Genomic DNA, 26,179 nt, shown 5'->3' on the forward strand with positions numbered 1-26,179 from the left:
CATCATTAACGTTTTTCTTGTTAAGTACACTGTTTATTTATTGGAGGGTAAACTACATATTAGTGGCAGATTAATGCTCATTGGAGCTCCTAGTCAGACCAGGGCAACCATATTGCCATTTTCTGGGATAACCATAAACATTTTACATGTTGATGACCAGGACATGTAATGTGCTACCCTGCAGTACGCGGGATGTGTAATTTAGTAACTAATTCACTTTTGTGAGTTACTTCCCCAATAAGGTAGCGCTTTACATGTGAAATGTATATAAGTCTTGGAACAATCTGGGACCATGACCAGAATACCAAGATTAGCTAAGAAAATAAATACAAAGACGAAGATCCATGAATATGAAAATGAATGGGGCATCCGCAAACATTAGTTTCCTAATTAGTATAAATGCTACTTAATTGCATGCAGCCCTCCACGAAAGTGATATTGTGCCCTTATAGGGAGCAAGACATCAATAGCATGTACGTCTAGTCTAAGAATACAGAAGAGTACATATAGGGTATAAAAAACTAAACACCTGTACAGCAAGGATAAAGAATAGTATAGTATCTTATATACATGCAATGCTATGCACGGCTAGCAGTGTTGCAATATGTTTGTACAAAGCGTATACACAGGATGTCAGGGAGAGCAACTAGAACTGCAGTTAGGAAGGTCACCAGATTTGCCTGTTTGTCTTTCTGTCTGTCTATCCATCCATCCATCCTGACTGATAACTGCATAGTAAAAAATCTACTAATGTATTAGTATTTTTAGTTAATTTTAATAAGATGCTCCTAGAAACAAACACGCATCTAAGAACTCTGCTCCCGTTATGGGCCATTATGAGCGTGGAAGACGTACTCAACCAAACTGTGAAAGTATCTGAAAATAAGATGATCTAAACAATCCTTACAGACACAATTTCTACTAACCACTTTTTTTTTTAACCTTCTTACTACATTTATTAAGTCAAAATAGACATAAAGAACTAAAGTGTTTGATATCAGCTAATCAAATCCATGGCACCAATGTTTAATACTTTGACCTTAATAAACATAGCAATGGGTCATTAAGCTCAGTCATGTGATATTCAGATAGACAGTAATTATTTTATATGCTTATTGCCCTGCATGGATTTATGCAGAACACTGACTAATAATAATAATAATAATGATAAATAAAAAAGAAACCAGATATATTAACCAGATGTGAACCTGTCACATATTAGAGTTAATATACAGAATGAGGGTTCCTGGGTTCCTCCACCCGCTCACTCTTTTCTCATCCTTTTTACTGTGGATAGAAAATCACAGTCCACATTTTATTACACAGAGGTACAGCCTGTAAAGCATCCATACACTGTATGTTGATCTTGTGAAACCACACCTGTGAATCCTCATTTTTAGCTTAAGGAAAGGAGCCATCTAAAAAAAGGAACACCAAATAAATAATGAGAAAACTCAACAAACATATAATATATCTATGGCTGTACCAAACATAAATTGATGGCAGTCTGATATCTGATTATAAATGAGCTGTGATTTATACTCAAATGCAAGATGTGTTTAAACTTCAAGATTCTTGACTGATTCTTGACTGTTTGAAAATTTAAGATCGGGATTTTTTTTTACAGTTCCCTGCTTGACAACCAAATGATGCTATTTCACAGGATGAATGAGCTTGGTCCTCGTTATCTGTTCTTGTTAGAGGTAGCGTTAGTAAGTATGGTCATTAATTTTACTTTTATTTTAACATTCAGATGGTGTGCCTTTGTGTGATAGATTAGGCCCCTGGCTTGGTCCATTTTATTTCTACTAGTTCAGGGGACTTGGTGCACTGCCAGGCCTATATATTCAGAAGAGGCATTAAGCTGGCAATATATGTATTGCATTACTGCCATCTGTCCCCTCATATTTAGGGCAATGCACTCGCTACTTGGTGGATACTGCACATAAAACATGTATGGTTGGGGGCCGCTCTCCTGTACCTGGTTGGTTACCCCACACCACTATATATGGGGGTATGGACAAGATGCCATCAACCTCTAGAAAATATAGGGTCCTGGGACCCCCTTTGCCTTTATTACAAATACTGGTGGGAGTGGGCCCTTCTGCATTTAATTTTTTTACCTAAACACCTCTTTTCAGTGCAGCTGCCATTTGGTGGTTAATATTTTTCTCCTAACTCATCTGGACTTGGCTGTCATGTTGGGCAGAGAAGTCAAGTTGTAGGGAACAATAAATGAGTTAACTACACCTTTTTGTGTGGCTTGCGCACGTTTTCATGAAAGAAGCAACTCAACTAAATTTTTGTTTATATGCCTGTCATTCACTGTGTCTCTATCTATGTCTGTTTGTAATTTTTTTTGTACTTATCGTTAATCACTCTGTCTCAATTTATCTATCCATCTACATCTGTATTGTTATGTCTGTATGTGTATCTATCTATCTATACTTTGTTACTGGGCAGAACACTAATGTATAATGGGCAGAGGCTGTGCCAAGCTCCCCACCCCCTAACTCGTACATTCTGCCCCCTCGCCCCCCTCTTCAGCAACCTTATTGGAGAGATTTAGCCCTGGCTCTGACAGATCCAACACTCTGTGAATAATTTTCTAAACCCTCCCCCCCCACCTGCCCTCTGCCCTCACCCTCCCCATCTATCCCCTGGCTGCGGCCATTGGAGAGCCCATAATGAGATAAGTGTGAGCTCACAGGCCCGCTATTTAACCCCTGCACCCAGGACACAAGCAGCACTCAGTGGCAGAGAGGAAGACACAAGGCCAGGTAGATCGGTATTTGTCAAACGAGGGCAGAGCAGGCTTTGCCCAGAACTCGTATGGGGATCTGTGATAGGGGAGAGCAGAGAAGGAGCTGACCTCAGTTAAACACTCTCAGAGTAAGTTATCATCCAGTTTGTGCCTTTTATACGCCTCCTGCTGTGAACTTTGTTACTTTATATAATGTGCTCGCTATACCCTTACCTACTGCATAGGTGGAATCTGTACTTGAATCCCCTACATAGCAATCAATTGGAGAAAACAGCCTTAGCTATGTTAACATAGAAATGCCATTCACGAAAAAGCTTTGTGAATCAACAAGTCAAATGCCTACCTTTTGCATCTAATATGTATGAATTAGAGCTACACATATACTGGTTGGTTTATGAACTTATTTAAACGCATCGGAGTTAATTCTAATGTGCCGGTCTTTTTCAGTTTCTTAATATGATAGATGATTATTGCCAATCGATTCATTTTTTTAATTTGTGAATGAAAATAAATTGGTTTGATCTTAGGGCAAAAAATAGGAGATTGCAAAAGGGGTCGTATATATATATATATATATATATATATATATATATACATACACAAATTATCAATTAGCCTTTTTTAAATTTATACATAGATTAGCGAACACAGGAGTGATGGTTGCTGATAAAGGGCCTTTGTACGCCTATGAAGTTATTCCATTAAAACAATTGCTGTTTCCAGCAACAATATTCAAATATTCATTTACAATATTAACAATGTCTACACTGTATTTCTGATATATTTCATGTACGTTTAATAGACAAAATTTGCTTTTCTTAAATAAAAAAATAAGGTAATTTCTAAGTGACCCTAAACTTCTAAATGAGATATATATATATACTATATATATATATATATAGATATTGTGTGCTACGCCTATTCCTTGAAATATAAGAGTTTTAGTCACACCCACTGGGGGGTCCAGGGCAAGATGTCCTCTTTAACCTACCACTTGTCATATTGAAGGAGCGCATTAGCTGTTTGTCCCTGCACCTTGATAATACTATTCTCCTTCTGATTCTCTAGCCTTACCTGCATTTGCCTCTTATCTCTGTCCGCTCAAGAAGTATAAGTTGTGGGATCTGGCAAGGTAGGGGTAGCTGGAGTTGTCAGACAGTATCACTCAAAGCTGAGCGCTAAATCCAGGATAAGACAGAGCTCAGAGACAGAATTATCTCCACTTTATGGGACAAGAGAGGTCTTTGGAAATGTATCGCAGTATGAGCATCGAACTTACACGATCCACTCAAAGTACGAACACATTTGTGTATTAAGGAGGTGTTCAAAAAGAAAAGAATTGTCTCTGGAACATTAATATATTTATGAATACACACACATATATTAGTTGACCTACGCCACCCCATATAACCTGGTGTTAGAATGACTTGGTCTAATGTCACATGAGATATTTTTCATCTAATTATATTTACACATTTATCTGAGATTCCTGTAACCAGCATTAGATTCTGAAAATAATGTTTCTCCTATACATATTGGAACATTTTGTAACATATTGTAACATGATCATAATGCCTTTTATGCTTTTTTAGGTTGGGTGCTCCCTTTTTTGGCTGTGCGTTTTTGCAGTTTCTGACATTAATGGTGTCCAGAGAAGTCTTAAAGTTGCTTGAGTGTCTCATTTGGGTTAAAATGCAGTGCAATCCCACTGATTCAGCTCCTTGGTAAACATAGTCATGAATTTGAAATGGCGGGCTAAGCTATATATGGCTATATAGTGTGACGGAATCCCCAATATTTATGCCTTAAATGGGTGCTTTTTTAATAGTATTCACTAGGTATGCTTTGTTTTATATTGTAACAGTGTCTATCCCTGCAAAGGAACTTGTCACAGTTTAGTTCTCTTCAGTCACAGAGTAAAAGGGGCAATGAGCTAATCAATATTTAGATTCTGTGAGATGTGGTGACATCAGAGAAACTTCTTGATTGCCACAGCTACTCTGTGGAATAAGATCAGAAAAATGGCAGCGTGCACCAAACAATAATTTTAGAGTAAAGCAAAGAGGGTCTGATGCTAAAAAAACAAGGCCACAGCTCTTCTACATTGTCTACCTTGATAGTTTTTGTGCCTCCCTGGAATGGAACAGTTGATGGTTCAAACTCAACAGGTCTTTATCTAGATGCTAAAAGTGTTGGAGTCTAAAGTTTAGTTTTACATACGAAGAGGCTTTGCGGTCTTTATTAAGTTGAATAATTTGTGTCTCTCTTACCTCAAAACATAGACAATATATATAGACCTTTGTGATAACACCGGATTATCTTGCATATCTAGCACACCTTATTAGTTGATGTTTGTTACAGTTATTGCTTTCACTTTACAATTGTATTTGTTGATTTCTTTCTGTCTAACGCTCAAGTTGTGTCCCATGACCTGCTATTGCCTTGGTTACTTTTGTTTTATTCATTGAATTTTCACTATCCTTTATCCCTCTTTCTTTTATCTTTCCGAGATAAAAATGGTGGAAAAAGATATCTTCACGCTCCTACTCTTGCTCTTTATCTCGTTCATAGATCACTGTAATAATCATTTGCTCTGCACAATTCACTTCCCCTTCTTAGATTGCCTTTGTGTTACCTATGAAACAGTTTGTACCCCCATGGGTTATTTTGAAACAACTGTTAATGTAGTAAATTCCCACTTATTTCTATACTTCTCCTTGTACGTTCTCAATTGACATGAATTGGAATTTCCCTTGACTATGAACAGTTCCATGCTACTTTGATAACATCCCTTGTTCTTAGGTGCTCTCTTATACTGAATGTTACCAGGAAGAATATACTGATTTACTCTTATGTTTTGTTTCCACAGATGGCACTCTCTGATCTCCCCAGCACACCCTTGGCCCTTGAATACCTCAATGATTTTGACCTAATGAAGTTTGAGGTGAAGCGGGAGCCCCCTGAACCCAGGGCCACCAGAATGGTCCCTCCTCCCTCCCTTGGCTCTACACCCTGCAGTTCAGTGCCTCCTTCACCCACCTTCAGTGACCCTCCAGAGTCTGCGGGACCCCCTCGTCCCAGCTTGGAGGAGCTGTACTGGATGGCAGCTTTGCAGCAGCAGATGGGTGGGGAGGGACTGCCACTTACTCCTGAAGATGCTGTGGAGGTTCTAATGGGAGGTGGAGGAGCACCTACTCTTCCAGGGATGGATGGTGGGTACAGGACAGCAGGGCCGCACCCACATAATTCTCACCCTTCTGCTTACCTTTTAAGTCCAGAGGAAATGAATGCACAGCAGCACCAGGTGAGTAAGGAGAGTGAAGGGTAGGAATTAAGTTTTTGAAATAATTATTATTTAATTATGGGTAGACTAGATGGGCCACTAGCTGTTACCTGGTATCCAATTCTATGATTATTTGGGAGATGTTGGAAAACTGTGGCAAGAGCTGAAAAGTGAGACTGAACATTGGTGCAAATGGACAGCAATATATCATGGAAATGAAGAAAAGAAAAGTTATTTGCTTAAAACTGTAGGTACCATGTTGTTGCCAGATTCACCGCTTCATGCTAAGCAAAACGGTACTTGATTAAACATAGTGTATTAAACCAGATATGTAGTGTCCTGTATAGTGCTCTAGGTGCTCTAATGGTACAGTCTGTATGACTCACAGATGTGGCAGAAGAGTCATAACAACATGGGTCCTCACAAATTTTTGACACACAGACCACCATGGGATATTCCATAGTTGGTTTACTGGTCTATCTTTCAGTGAAGAACCCTTGGCTGATCTTTATTGGTGCTACTTTTCATTGTTTACGTATAAGGTGTGTGTGTGTTGTCTGTGTTTCATTATTGTTAGTTTGTATATCACTCAACATCAAGTATGGAACAAACAACCATAGAAATTAAACTATTTAAGAATAAGTGTGTAGATTTGTGGCACAAACCACTATGGTTCCTACACTGTGGGTTTTCTTATAAGCGTATAACCTACCACAGAGTAGGAAGAAACTAACTGGTTTTCTACACAACTGGCACACTAAATTTGGACTTTGCACATATATTGTGTAGGGTAATTAGCATGCGTGGCCACAAGGGTGTAAAGAGTTGTGATCTGGAACCATGTGAGTATGTGTTTATCTACAGGGCATGTGTCACACTTTATGTGACAGGATTTGTCAGTACAGTTATAGCCGCAAAGCCGGACATGTCACTGATCACTTAATCTGCTAATATCAAGAGATTGAAAAGAGGGAGAGGGAAGGGGCATTGGAAGGAGATAAATAATGAAGGGAAAATGGGTGGTAGGGATGAAGCACAATTAGCAGAAAAATGAAGAGGTTGAGAGTTAAGATATCTGAGAGTTTTGCTTTCATCCTCACGCTTCATAGATATTTTTAGCAACATTAACAAGTGTTTGGCATTACATAATCTGCACATCTATATGAAAAGTGTCCCTAAATACAGGCATACCCTGCTTTAAGGACATTCACTTTAAGGACACTCACAAGTAAGGATATAGCACACATAACAGCATGACGCCAGCATGTAATTTTGTCTTTCTAGCGTCTTTTGAGCATTTCATGTTTTGTGTTGGAAATGATACATTTGAATCAGTACATGGATTCACTTTAAGTATATTTTTATTTTACATACATGCTCTAGATCCCATTGTGTATGTTAATTTAGGATATGCATGTAGTTGTGTACCTTAAACCTTACAAAAAAACCCCCAAAAACCTAAAAAACAAAACCAGAGTACAAAACTCAAAACAGAGTATTGTTGTTATTACCCTCAATCAAGGAATATCATTTTCACATTGGAAATGTTTGTTAAGCCTAGTGATATTTTTGTTGCAAGTATGATGTTGAGTGAGAAATCCTACAGATGACAATGAAAGCTCCATGGTTATTTGGTTACAATAGGTTACAATAGGTTGGCTTTGGCTTGAACTCTTTCTTTGTTCATAAACATGGCTCGACTAGCTAGGGTCATTGGCCCGTAGCACTTGGCTATCATAGATCTTTTAGAGAACTGTATCATAGAGTGTGATTTTACTGTTATCAGCTGTAACATTATATTTTCATTCCCCAGCTCTCTCCGTTGTCGGAACGATTCTCTGATGAGCAGTTAGTAGGAATGTCTGTGAGGGAATTGAATCGCCAGCTCCGCGGATTCAGCAAGGAAGAAGCTTTGCGACTGAAGCAACGTCGCCGCACATTAAAGAACAGAGGATATGCCCAATCCTGCAGATACAAGCGGGTGCAGCAGCGCCATGTCCTGGAGACAGAGAAGTGTCAGCTCTCTCGTCAGCTTCAGCAACTCCAGCAGGAAGTGGCTCGGGTTACCCGTGAGAGGGATGGATGGCGGGCTCGTTATGAGAAACTACTGAGTGCTACTGGAGGCGGGGCAGGGGCAGATGTGCTGGGAGCAGGTGGGGAGACAGGGCCTGGAGCCGAGCTCTTCCTGTGATCCCAAAAATCAGGAGACTTTATCCCAAATCAGAGGAGCCGCTGCCATCCAGATTTACCAAGCTCTGGGAAGAAAAGACCCTAACCTTAACAATAACTAAGATCCTGGAGCGTTAAATTGTGACACAATGAAAAACTCAACCCCATAATTTCATATAAAGGAGAAAGACGTTACTGATGATTGTCCCTTATTTACATTCCCCCAGCTGGATTCTGAAACCTCAAACATGTTTTACCTTAAACCTCAACAACAGTTTCTTATTGCTTCACTATACCGTGCTCCAAAGTAACATACCCTCACTATGATAGAGCAGGGGGTTTATACAGGGCCATCCCGAGGTATAATATATATATATAAATATATATATATACACACATACATCTTGGTATTATGAAAAAATACATACAAATATATGTAAATTTAGTAGTGAAAGAAAACCTTCCACTGTATTAAGGGTCGATATCCTATACCTAACAGCCTCACCAGCGATGAATGCATATTAAAGTATGCTTTCGTAAATTTGCTACGTATTGAAGACACCTCCTCCAGTCTCCACAATATACACCATTTTTGGCTGCCTATTACTGGCATTTGCCATTGTCCATGCATGTTGGGGGATGTTGTTAGAACCCCTGTAAATCTCATATAAGCCAGTGCTGGCTGGTAGTGAGTATCCGTGCATGTTCACTGGCAAGCAGGATTTGCATTTGGCCAAATGCATCTCCTGTAAATCAATGAGATTGGCTGCAGGTAAACAATGCACTTGTATAATCCCTAAACACATGGAATGTACCTTTAATCACATTAACTAATGCAGACAATGGCATCACATAACTGTACCCCTTTATTGCTGGCTACCTCCATTTGGATATAATTGCTACTAATTCAAATTTGAACATTTTAGAGATGCATTTCATTACTATATTAGTTGTTCAAGTTGTTGGACACCCAAAAGTGTGATACCCTCTTGAGACAGAACATTGTGTGACCGAACAGGTTACTCACTGCAAAGGGTGGCCCTGTTTAGGCAGTGATCCTTGTGCCTGTATTGCTGCTTATATTTTTCCTCTAGTATATTGTAGGCTGTTTGAAAACAAAACATGCACTTTCACATTAAATTACTTTCTCATGTGAGTTAAAATCAAATGTAATCAGTTTTTCTGGGACTGGCTGAGCCTGTCCATGCTATCTGGACTCCCTTCACTTTCTACTCTATCTTCCCCTTACCATTTGTTCCCTTGCTGGGGGAGCTGTCAAATGCTAATTCTAGTTTTATTTAAGGGAAAGAAAGTAAATTATTGCATTTTTATGTGTGTGTGATTGTGAGTTTAAAAAATGCAACACTTCGCAGGCTCCTCTCCCTGCACAGAAGGGGCAAGGCTAGTGCGTTTTTAGGCAGAATTGGCTGTGTGTTGTGAAAAGTTTTAAGAATTTTGTTTTTTTTCTTATTATTTTGTATACAAAAATGACAGAAAAAATATCTATTTAAGCATAGAATAATAAAATATTCAGAGTTTTTACAGCAGAACAATGTGCGGAATATGTATTATTGTACAGCAGCTCACTTTACAAGTACTTTCTACTTTAAGACAAATCGGAAACCCCACGTTGAAACAGGATTCCACGATTCCCTCTTGTCCTGTCACTTACGTGCTTCTCGACTGAGGTTCCATTGTTCCTTTTTTACCTCTTTCGCCTTCCAAAATGATTCCTAGATTTCACTGTGAAACATCTGCTTTGACATAATTTTACATCCATCCTACCTCCTTTGTTTTCTTTCTCTTATTTTGATCTCATTCACAACCTATCCTGACACCACCATTAGGTTTAACAGCCGTCTAACTCCCTTTGTAACTTTGGCACTATCAACCTTCCTACTTCAGTATATTTTGAAATGTACTACTGTCTTTGAACAAGATCCTCCCTCCACATCATTAAAAAGAAGTATCGAGACCTGAACCGAAAACACTGATCATCGAGGAAGGTAAAGTAAGTTGGTGGCTCAGAGATAATAATAAAGAACAAAAAAAACACAGACTTTGGATCTTTATAGACAGTGGTTGTTGGTGATGGAGGCAACTGGATTTTGTTTTCGGGGTATGGAGGAAATCCCATAGCTGGATAAATAGTGCGCTCAATAGGGAAACTAAAAAAATCGAGTAATGCAGGTAAGGTGGTGATTGTGTGCCATATAAAGTCTATTAGCGTATTTGGTAAAGGAAACAGTCATACCCTTGGCCATTTTTAAATGGGTTGGTAGAAGAGCACTCATGTCGCCACAACATGACAACTAGTTTGAGGTAAAGACATAAGTGACATCCATTGACCACAGAAGTATGTAGCACAAAAAGGAAATTCCAATGTAATGAAAATTCCATTTGTTTGTATTTCTAACATAAATTTAGAATAAAAATACACTTTTTTTATCTCTCAAGTGCAGTCACAGAAAAAGCAAAGTGATCAACAAAAGAAAAAAATCTAACAGAATATAATATGAACAATGCATACAAATAGATCAAAGAAAATGTAGGCACATTCAGTACTCCATACTGAACAGAATGTTAGCAGGTGGCAAGCAACTCCCTTTCATTTCCTGCTTTAAGTTGAAAGGTCAGAAACATCTCCAGTAGGCTCCTGATAACACCCTGCACAAAGGCCCAAACTGGTCCTAGACCCCGTTGGTTAAATATATTTTCCCTCCATTTCCTCAGTTAAACACCACACTTACTACTTCCTAATCTGCATAGTTTTGTGTCATTTGTAGAAGGGGTTTACGAAGGTAAAGGAAAATTTTAGTGAGGGCTAACAGAGGGTTCATTTTTGAAATTTTGTAAAATTGTACAGAGAAATTTAATTGTTGGCCTAGATTGCAGTTGTAGCCTTCATTCCAATGGCAACCCAGTCTGAGTGGGGGTGTCACAAAGAGTAAGAAGGAAGACAAGAAGGAAGAAAAAAGGGCAAAGTACAGGTGGATCTCCAAAGAAAACCTGTTTGTGTCAGTTAAGACTCGGTTGGGAACTGTGAAGAAAATTTACATATCAGCAGGACATTGACCCACAGAGTCGTAAGATGTTTCCAACTAAAAATTTAGCATAAGCCTATTAGGTTTCATCACTGGATCGTGAGATTGCAAATGAGCTGCATTTAAACTCTCTAACGGGAAACTGTTGCCTTTACAGCTTTTAGCACAACAAATAATTAATTGTAACCTGTATCGTTGTTATGGAGATATTTCGTTTACCTCAGGAAAACTGACATGTTACTAAATGAGGTGTAATTAGACAATATCAAAAGACCCACACCAGAGCACATCAAAATAATAAATACTATCCCAAATCTTACCCTACAAGTTGCTGTTTGTGCTTTCTTCTGTATAATATTATGATTATATTGTTTTTTTGGTGTATACCGTTATACATGGTAATACTGTATGTTTATATGTAACATACATATGATAACTTGCATTATATTATAGTGTATAACATTATTTATTAAATTGATTTATATTAATCATTGATTTAGTGTGCTCATGACACTTTGAGATTTCTAAATATGAAGCCACCAGCGTTATTTAAATAATTTTCTCTGTTAGGATTACCTCATTTCTCCCCTTAGAAAAATATGACCAAACCAACCAATAATAGAAAAGTAGGTTTTAGTATAATATACAAAGTAACAATAAACACAAAACATTTAAAGTAAGACATTTATGGCAGCGTAAGGGTCAAGAAAAACAAACCAAGAAGGTATAGATCCCGCTTATCTAAGTTAGTTGTAAATTAATTTGGTCAGTGTTAGAAGAATGTGGAAGGTTAATGGCAGACAGATAAATTATATAGTTAAAGATGGAACTTACGCTGGAAGAAAAATCAAAAAGAACTCTAGCTAAAACCAAGAAGTGTTATATAAAGTTTTGATAATGTGTTTGATTGTTAAAGTGGTAGTCTAATGTCCCTAACACCCACTTGAATGCAGATTCAAGTACTCTGTGAGTACTTTTTATATTTAATATATTTATATTTTATTACATTGTTTATTACTATGTAATCATTTATTAGTGACCCTTTGGTTTTCTTTCTTGTTACATGTTCCCTGCTTGCAGCATCCCTCCCAAAGTTTGCATGAAGTGAAATTCTCTGTCCCCATTAGATGTGTGTTTGCGGTGGGCCACATAGAAAGCTAAGTAGGGTGTCTCTGAAATTATCAGGTGATATGCTTTAAAGGAACATTTAAATTATTGGGTTATTTTGGAGTTTAGGGGTAGCCTTACTCTCAAAAGCATGAGATGTGACTTACTGGATTCAGCTGTAAAAAAAGTAAAACCACTATTCACTCTCACAAATTGGGAGTCTCTTGTGACCATGTAATGCTGACATATCATGTATGTATTATCTATGTGCTCAGGAGAAATGGTAGATTCATCTTTTTTGTTTTATTTGTTATTCCAGGTAGCCCAGCATGCAACATCCATCCCAAAACTTGCCTGACATATGTAAATGTTGAACAAAAAACAGAAATTCTGTATTCCCGTTAGATTTGCAGGGGAAGAAACAACATCCTTTTGCTCCTTTACACTCTCACTCTAACATACATACTACCTCCCTCACCCCCTTATATCACCCACAGCTTTCTTCCTTTCACAGTGCGCAAGCAACCTTATTTTTACTGTGGGGTCACATAACATAGAGTTACTTGACCACATTGTGTCCCTGTCTGTCTAGGCTGGTCAAAAATTCAAAGGGCTGGCCCAGGGGGTAATTGCCCCCCTGCCCCCTGGGCCAGTTTGCCCCTGTAGAATTGTGCCTGTGGTGGGCCACATAGAAAGGTAAGTAAAGGAACCTTTGATATCCTCAGGCGATGTGCTTTCAGTTTGTGGGTGTTATTTTGGTGTTTAGGGGTAGTTACCCCCCTTAAAATCATGAGATGGGTATTTTTTATTCACCCGTGCTTAAGACCTTGGGGTCTTTCATGAACATTTCATGCTAACTTACCACACATATGTGCTTGGGAGATTTTATTTGTGTTTTCTTTCTTGTTCTAGGTAGGCCAGGGTACAGCATTCATCCTCAAATATGCCTGGAACATGAGAAAAATGGGTGACCTAAATGGGTAAGTAGAGTGAATATTTTGATATTTAAGGGTAGTTATATCCCCCAAATCACAATATGCATGCTTTTAGTTCAACTGTAAAAACTTCTTGGCTTGAAACCGATTTGCACACCCAAAACATGTTGTGACCCTGTGACTATGTAATGTTAATTACATGTGGTACTGTGTTATTCAGTAGACTTTGGAAATTCATATGTAATATATTTTTTATTTTGTTCAGCTAATCCTTAATTATAAATCCTGCCTTGCTTCTCCCGGACTCTGGGTCACTACAGGGAAATGACGTTGCAGCATGCACCAACGCCAATATATAGTTGCAATATATGGGTAAAGTACAAGATAAAGTGTAAACGCTTCCCGGAAATACCATTTAAACTAAAGGAACACAGAAATTGTTAAAACCGTCCTGGCCTCCCAGGGGGATACATTTGGCTAGGCCTCTGGCCCTCCAAGGGTTAAAATACTTATGATAGCTGGAGTGACCCTTAACTTCCCAGTGAAGCCAACCTACAAATCAGACCAGATTTCATGCAATACATCTTTGAAAGATACAGATATTACTCATGATCTATTATTTTTATTGTATGTACTTGGTCATGTTTGTATTTGTAAACCTATATAAAGGTTCTGACAAATCCACTTTTTTCTTTACTGGAGGCTGACAGTTCTACGTTGCTCACAATGTGAAAAACACTGAGGGATAAACATATTCCCATTTAATATTGAAGAAATATATGCAGCAGTGCACTCTAGTGGCTATGCAAAAAAATACAAGGCTATTATGATTCCTCTGTAATGAGATAATGGTAAATGCAAAACTGTTATCAGGCTTGACAATTACCTGATGTGCAAAAAAGGCAGTGAGCTGGGCCATCCATAGTTATAAAACATACCTTTTATTAATAATTAAAATAAAAATTGTGTCAGAAGTTACTACCACCTGGCTGAGGGACATTTGCTTTGTGCCATGTGTCACCCGGTGTTATATATCTTCGACTATTATTTTTTGCATACCTTTCTGCTCCTTTAATCAAGGACATAACATAACGTTACAGTTATTACCAAACCTGTCATGTTACTGGGTTATTTTTTGTGAAAAGTCAGCACATTGCCTTTTTTGCTCCATACCATTACACCGCCACAAGCCTGAACCGTTGATACAAGGGGCCGTGTGGCAGAGCCTGTGCTGGTGTGTGGTGTGTTTGGGTATGGCCGAGCCTGTCCTGATGTGTGTGTTTGGGTAAGGGTGTGGCCGAGTCTGTCCTGGTGTGTGTGTGTTTGGGTGTCGGTGTGACAGAGCCTGTCCTGGTGTGTGTTTGGGTGTCGGTGTGGGAGAGCCTGTCCTGGTGTGTGTTCGGGTGTCGGTGTGGCAGAGCCTGTCCTGGTTTGTGTGTTTGGTCATCTGTTTCCAGGTATAAAATAAACTATTTGATTTTTACTTATCCAGAGATAAAACTCCCTGCTGAATTTATAGTCACTTCAGAGGACAAAACTTTCTAGGCCTAGAAATCAGTGAGAGCAAAAGTAAAGGTGGTCCAAGGAAAGAAAAGCGATGAACTGGCAACATGGTCATGGGTGGCCAAGGATCATTGATGCATGGTGGGGTGAAGGCTGTCCTGTGTGGTCAAATCCAACAGACAAGCTACTGTAGCCGCAGACCAGTCGGAGCGCCCATGCTGACCCCTGTCCACTGCCGAGAGCACCTACATGGGCATAAGAACTGAACCACGGAGCGATTGAAGAAGGTGGCCTGGTCTGATGAATCACATATTCTTTTACATTATGTGGATGGCCGGGGTGCGTGTGCGTCGCTTACCATGCATCCACGAAGGGCCCACCTTGCAATTTACAGGATTTAAAGGATCTGCTGCTAACGTCTTGGTGCCAGATACCACAGCACACCTTCACAGGTCTAGTGGAGTCCATGCCTCAACGGGTCAGGGCTGTTTTGGTGGCAAAAGGGGGACCTACACAATATTAGCCAGGCAGTCATAATGTTACAGCTGATTGATGTATATCTACAGGCACCAGATAAGGTATAGAACAATATAAATACTTTAAATCCAATCCATATTCTAGGGACTGGATGTATGTTACTGTCACTGCCTATGGCCCATAGGTTATGGTAAATGGTGAAATGCACATTAACACCTGTGTCCACAGTTAAAGAAGCGACAGACTGTACATTTGTTTATGGATTTTTAGATTCAGAAAATAATGTATGAGCTAATGTATGAATATTGAGAGCTGTGACCTAAATTTACTTCAACCACTTATGGGCTTGGTGGGACTAATCTATCCTGCACACAGTGCTTTCTGATTAACATGTAATTTAATACAGAGATTAGGCAACTCACATAATTACAAAGGTACACAATAATGAACATGTATCACTAAATGAAAAGCTAAATATACTAATGAGATTTTCAGCAAACACAATTACAAAAGTATATAACTATTAACTAGCGTTTAACACTAAATAACTAGATAATCAGTTTGCCACTAAATGCTGGGATCTGACAATAGATTGATCTTGACTGGTAGCCTATTAATGGTCCCCTGACACTTATGTAGCAATTAGTGGCAGTAATTACATCTGTCAATGCTAACTGTAACATGTGCCTTTTGTTTTGAATCAGTGTATTTTTTTACCTACAGCTATCAAGCTGGTGTAGGACTACAACGTCTTTGATTACACTGAATTGTATAATGTAGACTAACTTGCAGTAAAATAGTTATGCTGCTTCACAAATGTGGTAAGTAAATAAATCAGTGGCATTACGGGGCACTTGGATCTGAATATATTCTTTTGTAGATTTGCTGGTGTTCTTGGGATCATTGTCCTGTTGCATGACGCAATTTCGGCCAAGCTTTAGCTGTCGGACAGATGGTCTCACATTTGACTTTAGAATACTTTGATATACAGAGGAGTTCACGGTCATCTTAATGACTGCAAGGTTCCAAGGTCCTGTGGCTGCAAAACAAGCCCAAATCATCACCCCTCCACCACCGTGGTATGAAGTGTTTGTGCTAGCTTGGCCCACTGCATTATGGTCAGACATCCCCACTTTGGCCTCTTTTGTCCATAGGAAATTGTTCCAGAAGTCTTGTGGTTTGTATAGATACAACTTTGCAAACCTAAGCCGTGCTGCCATGTTCTTTTTAGAGTGAAGGGCAACTCCTGGCAACCCCTCCAAACAAACCACATATTTAACATGCTAACTGATTCTGCAATTTTTCAGAGCATTAAACGGTCTGACCATAGGGTGACTTTGCTGGGACGTCCACTCCTGGGAAGATTGCCAATTGTCTTGAACGTTTTTCACTCTTGAATAATCTTTCTCGCTGTAGAATGATGGGAGTTCTAATTGTTTGGAAATGGCCTTATAACCCCCCCCATATTGATGGACAGCAGCTATTGCTTCTCTAAGATCATTGCTGTCTTTCCTGCTTGACATTAACACACACCTGAATGCTCCAGACCAGCAAATTGCTAAAACTTAGGCCATTTGAGTAGCAGCATCTGTCTTAATGCCTATGGAAGCAGTAAGGGCTTCTCTATTTTGGCTTTATTTTTGTTGAATAAATCATGGCATGGTGTAATATGTCATGTGTTGTTCAACTGAGGTTGTATTTACCTAATTTTTAGACCTGCAGATGATTGTTATCATGTCCTGATATGTAAAACTATAAAATTCAAACATGGTGGACTTTTTAAACGACTGACAGAGTGTTCTGATGTTGTTCCTGGAATCTTTTGGAGCCAATCTCCCAGTTTAGGAGTTATAGTCTTCAGTGCTCAACTGACCCCTGGGACTACTCTCCACATCTTCTCCAGTTCTTCTTTCAGGCCCTGGTACTTCTCAAACTTCTTGTACTCCTTCTTCCTCATGTTGCTGTCACTTGGCACTGTTACAACGCCACCGGTGTCTTCCAGTCCTGGTCAACCAAGTAATCGGGTTGATTGGTCAGTACCCACAAGATCCTAGCCCTGCTATTCTCCACAACCTTCTGTTGAATCTACCATATGGACATGGGGGGTTTAGCCCATACTCTGTACAGATGGTCCTATATACAATGCCAGCTACTTGGCTGTGCCGTTCAGTCTTGGTTTGCAATGCTGGTTCAGGCATTCAGCAGCTCATATATTATAATTCCTGATGTATGCATGTATATAGATTCAGATTATGAGTCACTGGGAATCCCATAAACAGGGCACTAGTGGGGCCAGCTCCTTAAATGACTTGAAATACTAACCCTTTAAGATATTATCACAAGGATTTTGTTGTAGTGAGTTACTAAACTACAACACTGCAAATATATATATATATATATATATATATATATATATATATATATATATATATAAATCAATAAATAATAATGCTAATAACAAAATATAACTGTCTGTGAAAAGCATGGCTTTTCTGGAGGTAAATTTATTAAAGGAAGGATTTCACTTGTGAAATTACAATGAGAAAGCCATAATTAGGATAGTCATTTAAAATTAAATCCAAGAAGACAATGAAGGTAAGAGGTCATGCAACCATAGAAAGTTTCTAAACAGTCTAAACAATCTGAGATTTGGAGGAAAACATAGAGATTACCCAGGTATGTTTATGTTGTATAATGCCAAATAAAAAAGAGGCCCATTTGCACATGCCACTCTCAGTGAAGCCTACCTACCACAGCTTGTGCCCATCTAGTATGCTTTTTCAACACAGACACAGAGTCTGTATATTTTGTTAGCTGTCAGCAGCTTTATTATTGTGCAGCCAACCTGCTCTGCTAAGCCTACTATCAGTTTGACTCCCTGGGCCGGGCCCATGTGCACTGGTGATTCCTGCTTCCATCTGCCTACCGTGCTTCCTGCCCCCACCTCCGGTCAGCCCTTTGGTCTTCCAGGGTAAATCAGTTGTGTTGAAGGTAATAGATTTTGATGCTCTTAAGAATAGACAATATGGAGGGGACGGATTACTCGGTGTGAGAGGATGTGACTGAGGTGAAAGTAGGGATGCTGGAATATTAAATTGGAGGCACACTGGGGCAAAACCCCTGGTTTACGGGCAAAACCTATTTTCAGCCATGCTGGAAACATGCAAATTTGATATAGTAATGTGAGCCAAATATTTTTAGCCCATGAAAAACCTAATTTACTCAATCAAACTTTATATAAATCGAAGTAGTGTAGCATCTCAACATCTCAATAGTTATTTCATAAGAGGTAGCGCTGATGAGGTGCATGGAGGAAGTGTAATATCTGTTTTGCACAAAATGTTATTGTGATTTATAATATAAATAAAAAAATGTGTTGTATGTGTTAAATAATCTATTTTAGGTGAATAATTTGGGTGAATAAGAAGTCAGTTTCATAAAAAATTAGATAGTTAATATATGACAGGGCCAAAATCTACTTTGAGTGTAGAATTTCAGCTCCTATTCATAGTTTCATGATCTTTGGCTCCCTCTTTTGGCCCTTCAAAATGTTTATCGTACCTTAAAGCCTGCTTCAGAAATAAATACTAGATCACACTAGTATAAGTTTTCAGAGTTAAAGGGACAGTTTACTGTCCCTGACAGCCTCTCAAGAGAAGAACGCATATTAAAGTAGTCCTGAAGTCTCATTATACCTCCCTGCACATATCCAGGAGATCTATTTGGCCGAGCATATCTCCTGCGTGGAAAGTAGTTGGGGAAAGAGCTAAATGCATTGTAAAGTATACTTGTTGTATACAACAATGTTACTTAGCATTGACAAAAGCTTGGTTTTATCTCATTTTGTTCCAATAAACTTATTTTATAAGCAGACCCATTGACAAAGTTGTTTATGTATATGTGATATATTTTTTTTAAAATGTGATGTCTTCATTGTAGATTATATACATTGTTTTTACAAGAACTAATATTGGACCATATTCTATATTTCTGTGGAAAAAATGCCACTAAACTGTAAACATTTCTGTTGTTCCATAAAGATATAATATCACCCCTATATTATTTCCTAGATGAGAGTTCCCTTTAATTGACAGCTCTGTTATACTCTGGTCCGGTCATTATATATTTTTCCAATTAACATTTTATGTATGCACAAGCAAAACATTTGAAATGTGCATTAATCTTTTCATATTATGACAATTTACAATGATAAAGGCAAATGTTCAAATATATGGTGAATGTGAAAGTAATTTAATATTGATTTGCTGTTTTGTAAATATAAACAGTTCAGAACAAATATCTGCTTTATTGTTGACTGTCTAATGTCGGAGGTTAATATCTAATTAATGCTGGAGGACAAATACCTTACTTTGTGGTATTTATCATTTAAGGTGTGTGGCAGAGCTCCAATGCTCGACCAGAGTAATTTTGCCATCACCCTTTTGTGTTCAGAGATATATAGCTCCCCACCCAAACTGGGGCAGAACCCCTGGTTTATGGGCAAAACCCCTTTTCAGCCATGCTGGAAACATGCAAATTTGATATAGTATAGTGAGCCAAATAATTTTAACCCATGAAAAAACTTATTTACTCAATCAGACTTTATATAAATTGAAGTAGTGCAACATTTCAATAGTTATTTCATAAGAGGTAGCGCTGAAGAGGTGCATGGAGGAGGTGTTGTAATATCTGTTTTGCCCCCACCCAAACATCAGTCAAAACTTGATGAAGGCTGAAAACAAGGGTGGTCTGCAGCCACCCTGGTCAGCCAGGTGAGGGTATTCTGGCCAGTGTTCACGATGAAAGCCCATACCAAAGAAAGATACTCTTTTTCAACCATTGTGCAGTTGACCTCCCATGGAAGGAACTTCCTACTGTTGAAGGCTACCAGATGCTCCTTCCCATCATCTCTTGGCATAGCACTGCTCCCGGTCCAAACATGGAGGCATTTGTAAGGTCAGGTGCAGTGAATACTGGGGCATGTGTTAGGGCCATTTTTAACCCTTGGAAGACCGCCTCACACTATGTTCTTGCTGTGTGCAGCTATAGATAGCTATATCATCTAAATACGCACATGCAAAGTCTTGGAGTCCGTCTTGGAGATGGTCGACCATCCTCTGAAAGAATGTCAAATGCTGACTTGGGGTGGCCGCCCTACAGGGGTTGGTTGGCTGGCAGTCCCATAAATATCTGTTTCTATGGGGACAGCTGTTCCTTAGGTGTCCCATTTGTAGCCCATGGGGCACTTTTCCACTGTATGGGACCAGAGTATTTCCATCAAAGTCCCTACCTTTTGTTCAGAGATATACAGCTCCCCACCCATCAGTCAAAACTTGATGAACAAGACTCTTTTATTGAGTTACTGTACACACATTTATACACAGATCTCCCGGAGGAGGTTGTTAACTGAAGCATTGCAAATCCCACCAAGACACCTCTGTTTCTGTGGGATAACTAGATTAAGTACCGCTAGTCTAATTAACCTCCAGACAACAGGGCACCTAAACTGAATATCCCCAAAATCCATGCTTAAATAGCAGAAAACCCCTATGGTATGTGTTATCCCTGGATAGCTCCCTAGCTGGTGAAATAGCAACCTGATCTCATGCTTGGTGTAGAATTGCCACCCGGTTAAAGATTTGGTAGGCTACTAGAAAGTGCATAACTTGCATAGAAAGACGACCGGGTGGTACTGTTTCAGGGCGCCTGGTCATGTAGTGACTGCTATTAGAAGGTAAGAGCCACAATAAGTGATTAGTCTTTTTCTGTGTAGTTAGGACATTCTTGTAACAAGGTGTTACACAGATAGTTGATATTAAACCTGCGAAAAGAAAAAATGTCGGTGCGCTAAGCTAGTCACAGGCTCAAATAATACAAATGTATAATACGAGGCCTACCAAACAGGTGTAAGCATGCTGCAAAAACAGTGTATTGGCTGTACAATGTATACAAAAAACAAAAACTGTCTGCGCTTCTTACCCTAATAAAGTTGGCAACAAATATATAAACATAATATAAATGAGAGGTTTTGGTTATATGAATTGGCCAAAGCATAATTAAGCTCACCCGCCACGTCAAGGCACACTCTCAATAGGGTGAGAACCTACTCTCACCTCCTACGTAGTGGACACACAAAGCAGTTTATACTGCTACCAAAACCTTATTAATGTGTTGGGGGAGGTGCAATTAAACCTCCTCCCTATTAACCCCTGGACAGCAAGCTGCAACCAGACTGATGAGGAGCCAACAACCTCAAATATGTGCAAACAAGGAAAAGAAAAAATGTCGGTGCGCTAAGCTAGTCACAGGCTCAAATAATACAAATGTATAATACGAGGCCTACCGAACAGGTGTAAGCATGCTGCAAAAACAGTGTATTGGCTGTACAATGTATACAAAAAACAAAAACTGTCTGCGCTTCTTAGGCTAGGTTTCCACTTGGGTTTTTGTCCGGCGTTTTTTTCTTGATAAAAAACGCCAGGAAAACTGCCAAGAAAACTGCCGCTGCATTTACCTGCGTTTTGGCGTTTTTTCTGCAGTTTTTTCTGGCGGTTTAGCCTTTCTGTGGAAATTGCTTTTTTTGACCTTAGGCAGTTTTTCCAGCCTTTACAAGTTAGAAGTTTCACCCAGCTAAAAGGGATTAGGATAAATGGCAAGTATCTGCCCTCTCCTGATGTCATTTACTTGGTAGACCCTTTTGTCTCTTTTCTGTGGTTTGTAAGGCATGCTTTATTTCGAATGTCTGCTCCTCTGGGAAGATTGGCCCCAAATGATGGTGCAAATTGTTTGCTGTTGCTTTTGGCACGCAGGATCCGGTCGCGTATGTTTGTTTGTAATGGCATGTTTGTTCCAAATGGTGTAAAATTCAATATGAACCAGTCCAGGACTTTGTTTTGTGTGAAACTGTTTGTTTTCAGCCTATTTCTCGTAGGACACACAGATACTGGGTCCATCCTCTGCATTGTAACTGTGGAAAAAACGCCATAAAAAACGCCAAGGCAATAAACCCACATGGCTTTTTAATGGCGTTTTTTCTCTCCCATAGACTTCTATTGGAGAAAAAATGCCAAGATTTCTTGCAAAAAACGCCAGAGTGTCAACATGCTGCGATTTTGAAAAACTGCCACAGAGCCCAAAAAAGCAGAAAAACGCCAAAGAGGACTGAAAAAACGCCAAACAGAAAAACGCCAAGTGGAAATGGCATTTTGCGATTTCCTATTGAATTACAGCTAACATCTGGCTGCAGCCGTTTTTCACAAAAAAAACGCCAGGTGGCGCTATTGGCGTTTTTATAAGCGTTTTTAGCAAAAAAAAACCAAATGGAAATCTAGCCTCAGGCTAGGTTTCCACTTGGGTTTTTGTCCGGCGTTTTTTTCTTGATGAAAAACGCCAGGAAAACTGCCAAGAAAACTGCCACTGCATTTTCCTGCGTTTTGGCGTTTTTTCTGCAGTTTTTTCTGGCGTTTTAGCCTTTCTGTGGAAATTGCTTTTTTTGACCTTAGGCAGTTTTTCCAGCCTTTACAAGTTAGAAGTTTCACCCAGCTAAAAGGGATTAGGATAAATGGCAAGTATCTGCCCTCTCCTGATGTCATTTACTTGGTAGACCCTTTTGTCTCTTTTCTGTGGTTTGTAAGGCATGCTTTATTCCGAATGTCTGCTCCTCTGGGAAGATTGGCCCCAAATGATGGTGCAAATTGTTTGCTGTTGCTTTTGGCACGCAGGATCCGGTCGCGTATGTTTGTTTGTAATGGCATGTTTGTTCCAAATGGTGTAAAATTCAATATGAACCAGTCCAGGACTTTGTTTTGTGTGAAACTGTTTGTTTTCAGCCTATTTCTCGTAGGACACACAGATACTGGGTCCATCCTCTGCATTGTAACTGTGGAAAAAACGCCATAAAAAACGCCAAGGCAATAAACCCACTTGGCTTTTTCATGGCGTTTTTTCTCTCCCATAGACTTCTATTGGAGAAAAAAAGCCAAGATTTCTTGCAAAAAACGCCAGAGTGTCAACATGCTGCAATTTTGAAAAACTGCCACAGAGCCCAAAAAAGCAGAAAAACGCCAAAGAGGACTGAAAAAACGCCAAACAGAAAAACGCCAAGTGGAAATGGCATTTTGCGATTTCCTATTGAATTACAGCTAACATCTGGCTGCAGCCATTTTTCACAAAAAAAACGCCAGGTGGCGCTATTGGCGTTTTTATAGGCGTTTTTAGCAAAAAAAAACCAAATGGAAACCTAGCCTCATACATAAAACAGTTGGCATATGCTAGAAGTCCCGCTTGATTGTAGACAATTGTAGACACATCTCCAGCATTTCCAGTATAAATTCTACAGGGAGGTCCACAGTAGTTAGAGGATTTATATAATATATTCCGCAGCACTTTTACACCAGCCTCATGCGCTACGATTGTATATAAACTTGAGACGTCGCACATAATTAGCCAAATATTATCTTGGGGTAAATCCACAAATTTAATCTTATTGATCAGGTGACCGCTGTCCCTTAACTATGTACTTAGGGATTGAATTCCGCTGGGCGAGGACACACGCGGACGGCGGGGGTGAACAGTAAGTTCCTGACAAATGTCAACAGTTGCTAAGGCCAGTAAGATATTGTCGTGTATAAACAGGGGCATTAATTTGCGGGATAAAAATATAATTTTGCCTCTGTATAAATCAATGGCAAGGCCACACCTTGAATATGCTGTGCACTGTTGGGCACCTATTCTAAAGAAGGATATAATAGCACTAGAAAGGTTAATAATTTAAATCTGTTAGAAAAACAGCGCCTCAGAGGGGAAGGTATTTCAAATGCTGGTATTTTAACCCTTTCCATGCACTAATTCTACTACCGCCCATTATCAAACTTTGTGGTAGTAATATATTTTGTGTTTTTTTTATCACTAAAATTGCGCTTCAGGTATGGATTTACAGCTCCTGGTATGCGTCACTTTCAAACAACAGTGTGTTCAGCAACTACTTCCGGGTACAGTGATACCACCCATGCATGGGTTTGACTGGTGTTTGGGGTTAAAAGGCCACATTTGGGAAGTGTGCCTATGCCCTATCTTTGAGCCCGGCCACTACAACTTACCCCATCAAACCATATATTTTTGAAAACTAGACATCCCAAGGTGTAAGCTTTATTTTTTTTGTTTTATTTATTTTATTCTTTTTGGACTTTTTTTTACATTTTGCTGGAACTGGATGGTTCCTCTGATGCATACTAATTTTTAAATCTTACCATTGTTTTTCAAAGCTTTTTTTCCCCATTTTAAAAAAAAATATTTTACTAATCACATAGTGATTAGAAAGCTGGACTCCATTGACTTGCATGGTTGAATGCAGTACCAGAGGCACGTCATAGGTCGTTAAGTGACCATTTTGCATGACATGTTTGACCCGTCAATGGACGTTAAGGGGTTAAACAACTGGATGAATACTTAATATTAAGGGATATAATCATTAATTATGGGGAAACAGCTTATTGATCCAATGAGAAATGTGACTGCCATTTGGGGTCAACAGCAACAAATTAACAGATATAGGAAAGGCTGAACTGGATGGATGCATGTCTTTTTCCGCCTATATAACTATGTAACTATGTATGTGCGTGTAATACGATGGCGCCCGCTGGGGTCACACAGCACGGAAGATATTTTAAGCTCTATTAGCTCTATTAGCAAAATATGTGACACAAAAGAGTCTGGATCTCTGGATCCTTTTTGTATTTATTTAGAAGCCCCAGTAAAGTTACTGCCGGTTTCATCTCAAGGTTCTAGTGCTTTTCCACTTATTGATCCAGAGAGAAATCAGAGGCTGTTTTGGAGTAAGGATGGAATTTTTACCCTTTTTGAGGCACAATTGGAAATCCCTTCATTGTGGGCTTTTTGCTTTTTCTGGATGACTATGTTAATTATGTTACAGATGGGGGTGGGCTCTATGCGCGCATGCAGAACCTGGGGGCTGCGGAAACAAGAAAGCAAACATTTGAAGAACTAAATCAGTTTATTCAATGATCTAAAGGATCTAAAGGTTCCGGGAAACAGGCGTGCATACATCTCGCACGTGGCAGATTAGGGGACGTCATCAAGTTGGGAGGGAGCTGACTCCATTGAAGGAGGCCTCTTTGTCAATAAATGTTTTGGAGGTCCACTCTTCAGAAGAGGACTTTTGGGGCACCATAAAGCGTCCGTTACTCCAATATCCTCAGGTCCGGACCATATCGAATCCATGTCCGGTTGAATGGAGTCTGGTGGTGGTCTCCAGTTGGCAGTCATGGACTGTGACCTGCTCCCTCCTCAACACCAGGCGGTTCCTGGCAAACCATAGAGCGTCCTTTACACAGCACATGAGGCGCCAGGCATCCTCAATGGCGCTCTCAGTGTTTGTTCCTAGAAAAAGTCTGTAAAGTACAGAGTGGTTGGACAGGTAATTTCTCTCGATCGAGTCCTTGAGTTCCAACTCCAGGGCTCTGAACAAAGCCTGTGCAAATGGGTTCTGCTAGAGCAAGTGAAGGGCATTTTCCTCCTCCACAATGCACTATGGGCAGTGTCTATATCTGCACAGCCCCCTGGCATGCAGAAATGTCCTTAGGGGGAGGCCTTCCTGAATGGCCCTCCATGTCTTTAATGTCTTTATGCCACTTGGTCAGCCTGCTTGATGCCACATTTGCCCAAACAGTCGTGGCTGTGGCAGCAGGAAGCCCTGGGTTGTTCTCGATAGTGTCTTTTGGTCTGATGAGTTTGTGGATCACACGAGGTGACCACAGGTCTGGCTTAACTCCCTCCAGTTGGTGCTCCCTTACAAATTTACCCACGTCCAAGTAGAACCAGGGTATAGTCCAATTTTAAGGGATGGAGCTGCCCCACTTTTCCCACTTGAGCTGCCTTT

General features: G+C 39.6%; 1 protein-coding gene across 1 annotated transcript; it reads left to right on the plus strand.

The window, feature by feature from the left end:
- The first annotated feature begins 2,763 nt into the window (after positions 1-2,763).
- On the plus strand, positions 2,764-8,488 carry LOC128474497 (transcription factor Maf-like). The gene is made up of 3 exons (XM_053456850.1): positions 2,764-2,892; positions 5,634-6,068; positions 7,861-8,488. Exons 2-3 carry the CDS (start codon positions 5,634-5,636, stop codon positions 8,236-8,238), a joined length of 813 nt encoding a protein of 270 aa, XP_053312825.1. The 5' UTR covers positions 2,764-2,892; the 3' UTR covers positions 8,239-8,488.
- The last annotated feature ends 17,691 nt before the right edge of the window (positions 8,489-26,179 follow it).

This window comes from Spea bombifrons, chromosome 1 (assembly GCF_027358695.1).
Source record: "Spea bombifrons isolate aSpeBom1 chromosome 1, aSpeBom1.2.pri, whole genome shotgun sequence".
NCBI classification, from domain to species: Eukaryota; Metazoa; Chordata; class Amphibia; order Anura; family Pelobatidae; genus Spea; species Spea bombifrons.

Bases quoted from the DNA above. Each gene is read 5' to 3' on its own strand.
- LOC128474497 (XM_053456850.1), top strand. From the start codon at position 5,634: ATGGCACTCTCTGATCTCCCCAGCACACCCTTGGCCCTTGAATACCTC. The intron at 6,069-7,860 runs GTGAGTAAGGAG...TTCATTCCCCAG, and splicing joins TGAATGCACAGCAGCACCAG to CTCTCTCCGTTGTCGGAACG.